The sequence below is a fragment of the Lupinus angustifolius genome, unplaced genomic scaffold (assembly GCF_001865875.1).
Source record: "Lupinus angustifolius cultivar Tanjil unplaced genomic scaffold, LupAngTanjil_v1.0 Scaffold_246_16, whole genome shotgun sequence".
NCBI classification, from domain to species: domain Eukaryota; kingdom Viridiplantae; phylum Streptophyta; class Magnoliopsida; order Fabales; family Fabaceae; genus Lupinus; species Lupinus angustifolius.
The window spans coordinates 396-4,026 of record NW_017727328.1 but is presented as its reverse complement, the minus strand read 5'-3'; the positions used below and the strand labels follow the sequence as shown (position 1 = coordinate 4,026).

The window sequence follows — 3,631 nt, the reverse complement described above, 5'->3', positions numbered from 1 at the left end:
ACCTCTTATAAGTTGTTGCTCCTCTTCCTCATTATCACAATCTTAAATATCATAAACATTGCTTTGTTCTGGTTGCGATGACATAGTAGGATGGTAAAAAATTTCCCACCTATATGTTGACATTGGTGTACTTGAACTTGTAGAAAACATATATGGTAGTTATCCTTGAAATTCAGAACTTTGTCCTATATTGAAGAATTATAGTTAGTTAGAAATGTTGTGAAAGTTCTATATCATTGTTCTTAGTATAGATGAGGTAATGAAGTTCCCGGTTAAAAATGACCAATCTACTAGTAGTATTGGTTTGCATATCCTATCAATAATAAAACTACAAGCGTCTTCTATATCATCTACAAAGTGACGAGATGCTCATATCTCACAATTTTATGGAAACTCATTGTATGATCCCTTATAGTCACCCTAAATTCGGGTGATTTCTATTTTCTTTGTAGTCTAAGCCTATCTATACATTACCATATAGCCGAAACAACTTATCACTTCCTTGACAAGTACCTTAATTGGTATATCGAGATCTTCGATGTTAAATTAATAATACAATTCAAAATAATTGGTGATATTAGTTTGTTGTGATCTTGGGAAACAATAGTGGATATATAAGTATGTTTTCTATTAATTTTCTTAATCTCCCAAATACTTTACATTAACATAAATTTGTCATTAACATCTTGCACCAAAATGTTCACTACAACCAACATATCTACCTTTCTATATTTCTATGACAATATAGTCAAATGAATTGTTAAAATGAAATTGATTAATTGTGTTTATTGTTCCTTACTTATACTCAAATTGCATGCCAACAAAAAAAATCATTATCATTCATTAAACTGGTTGTTCTAGGTCGACAGTCACGACCAAGATCAAAATTAGTATCACGAAAAATGACGACGAAGTAGCATATGTTATGCTACCGGGTTCACTACTAAAAATCTCGATCTCCTCCTCATCATCAATACCATATAGCTTAATATCTTCCCCATCACTGAAATTGCTAATAGTATCTCTTATAATAGTCATCAACATCAAAAAAATAATTATTAATATCTAATATTATACTAATAATAATAGCAGTAACTAAAAACAATATAGTTACCTTAATAAAACACTTTACAATTTCAATGGGATATATATATGAGGAGAGATTCGTTTACACCCAAATTAAGTTACACTAGTTACACTCAACCTCACAAATCCAACGGAATATATGGGTGAAACTTAAAAGTCATATAAGATTCATCTTTTTCTCTCTCATCACCTCTTTCACTCACCCCTTTAGTCCGTTTGATTTAAAAAATGAATTGATGAGATTGAGTGTAACTAATATAACTTAATTTAGATGTAAATGGATCTCTCATATATATATATATATATATAGAATCGTGTACAACAATGACAAGTTCATTGTATATAAAAAAAGATGAAGTCATATATTGCATGCATAAGATGTGGATGAGAGAGAATGTATGAACTCGTACATTGCATGAACGAGAGAGAAAAAATGAAGAACTCATGCATGACAAGCACGAATCATTCTCATAAAAAAAGAAGTCGTGCATGAGAGGCACAACTCTTGAAAAAAAAATAGAAAATGAACTCGTGCATGACAGACACAAATTATATAAAATATGCACCTCTTTCGTAAATTTTAGAAAAGTTACACTAAAGTGTATAATCGGTCAACTTACACCAATGAAGTAAATTTTCCTAATGAAGTATTGATTATTGTACTCTTTACAAAATTGCTTGAGTTCCTTATGATTCAGTTTCTCTACATCTCACAATATTTTCTTAGGCCATCATATAATGCATTATGTTTATACACAGTTACACACATATTTGCAAGTGATTTTTTTGGCAGTATCAAATATTCTTAAATAAGTTTATCATATTCTCCCCAATTTCATTTTCCTGATAGTTATTCTGATTCTTTCCTTCCATTTTTCGTGGAATGCCTCCTATGACTCTCCCATAAAAGGAAAAATTTTAACCATACACATAAAGATAATGTGTCTCATATGGTTACAAATTAAGAAAATACCAATTATTGATGTCAAAATCAGGCAAATTCGCTACATTTGATCTCTAACAGTCGCTACCTTTTTAATGAAATGCAGAAACAGTACTTGCACAACCATTCCCACTATATACAATACGAACTTAGATTATATATTCAGTATGTTTTTGAAATGGATCTACGTCAAATCTAACTAAATTGAAAATATACAATAATAAATGCTAAAGAAAAAAAGACACTCTGTAAGAATTGAACAAGGATCCTCTCTATTTAATGGAGAGACAGGTAATTGATTTTATGTGTGTTTTCAATAAAAAAGTGTTATTTTATTGTGTATAAAATAATAGAAATATCTTACTATGTCATTGTTTCCTTTGTTTTTGTAATACTCGTCTCTCCATTAATTGAGAGAGTCCTTACTTATAACAATTGTATATGTTGTATAAGAATTGGAAGTAAAATGATTTTTCTAAGCTCCACAGTCAACATGCACCTTGAATTACACAACAACCGCAAGGCAAAATATGTATTACTAATTCAACCTTGAATATTATATAAATTCAACATTTTCCATCCCTCTTTTTTTTTTTTTGGTGCTATCAATAATATCCCTTTAGTTTAAGGGTAAGTAACTAATTGATTTCGGGATGCATGATTGTTCATCCCAATAAGTGTCGCTCTCATGAATCGGTCTCGTGACTTATTAGTCTTTCTGGGGATCTAGCACGACTTTACAACACTAGATCAACACTTTATTAGTTCCTCCCCTAGTCTATGCCATGAGAACCCCAATTCGTTTTCTTTCTACTGTATTGTATGAAACAAATAATAAAGTGAAGTAAGTTTGTCTTAAAATTGAAACGGAATGCTGAGAACATTTAGCAAGTTAAAGACAATATTGTTTATCAAATCAAGCTTTCATCCAACTTTACTTGACAAAAACATACTTATTTTAAAATAACTTTAGTACTTTACTGATCCTCTATATAAGTTATCCACCAGAAGTAGAAGCACTGGTTGTATCTCTCGCCCTTGCCCTAACCTTCACGGACAATCCTCCCTTCATTTTTAAGGTCAAAGACAATAGATTTTCAGGACACTTATCCTTATCCACTACATCAATATCAAATATCTTCATAAGAGAAGCTACAATAGACTTCATCTGAATATACGCCATATCTCTCCCAAGATACATTCTAGGACCAGCATGAAAAATCGGAAACTTGAACGAACTCTCTTTACAATACTCACCATTTTCCAGCCACCTTTTGGGTTTAAATTCAGAGCAATCTTTTCCCCACACACTCTCCATTCTCCCCATTGCAATCTTTTCCCCAAAATATCTGAATTCGCATAGCTAGTATATATATATTTTGATTTCATGGTATATGAAACTAAATGACAATTGCTTTAGTGGTTGTACCTATTGGCTATGAATTGGAGGTCGTGAGTTTGATCCTGCTTGGATGGTTTTGTCCATGTTTTATTCATTATTAACGTGAATAAAAATGAATAAATGAACTGCAAGGATTCGACCCAAGGATCTATCACTTGCAAACATCGTGCCTTACCACTAAGCTACAACACACATTCTGA

General features: G+C 31.5%; 1 protein-coding gene across 1 annotated transcript; it reads right to left on the bottom strand.

The window, feature by feature from the left end:
* Positions 1–3,026: 3,026 nt before the first annotated feature.
* On the bottom strand, positions 3,027–3,356 carry LOC109340781 (cytochrome P450 86B1-like). The gene has a single exon (XM_019578520.1). The coding sequence runs from the start codon at positions 3,354–3,356 to the stop codon at positions 3,027–3,029; it is 330 nt and encodes a 109-aa protein (XP_019434065.1).
* Between the last annotated feature and the right edge of the window lie 275 nt (positions 3,357–3,631).

Bases quoted from the DNA above. Each gene is read 5' to 3' on its own strand.
- LOC109340781 (XM_019578520.1), bottom strand. From the start codon at position 3,356: ATGGGGAGAATGGAGAGTGTGTGGGGAAAAGATTGCTCTGAATTTAAA.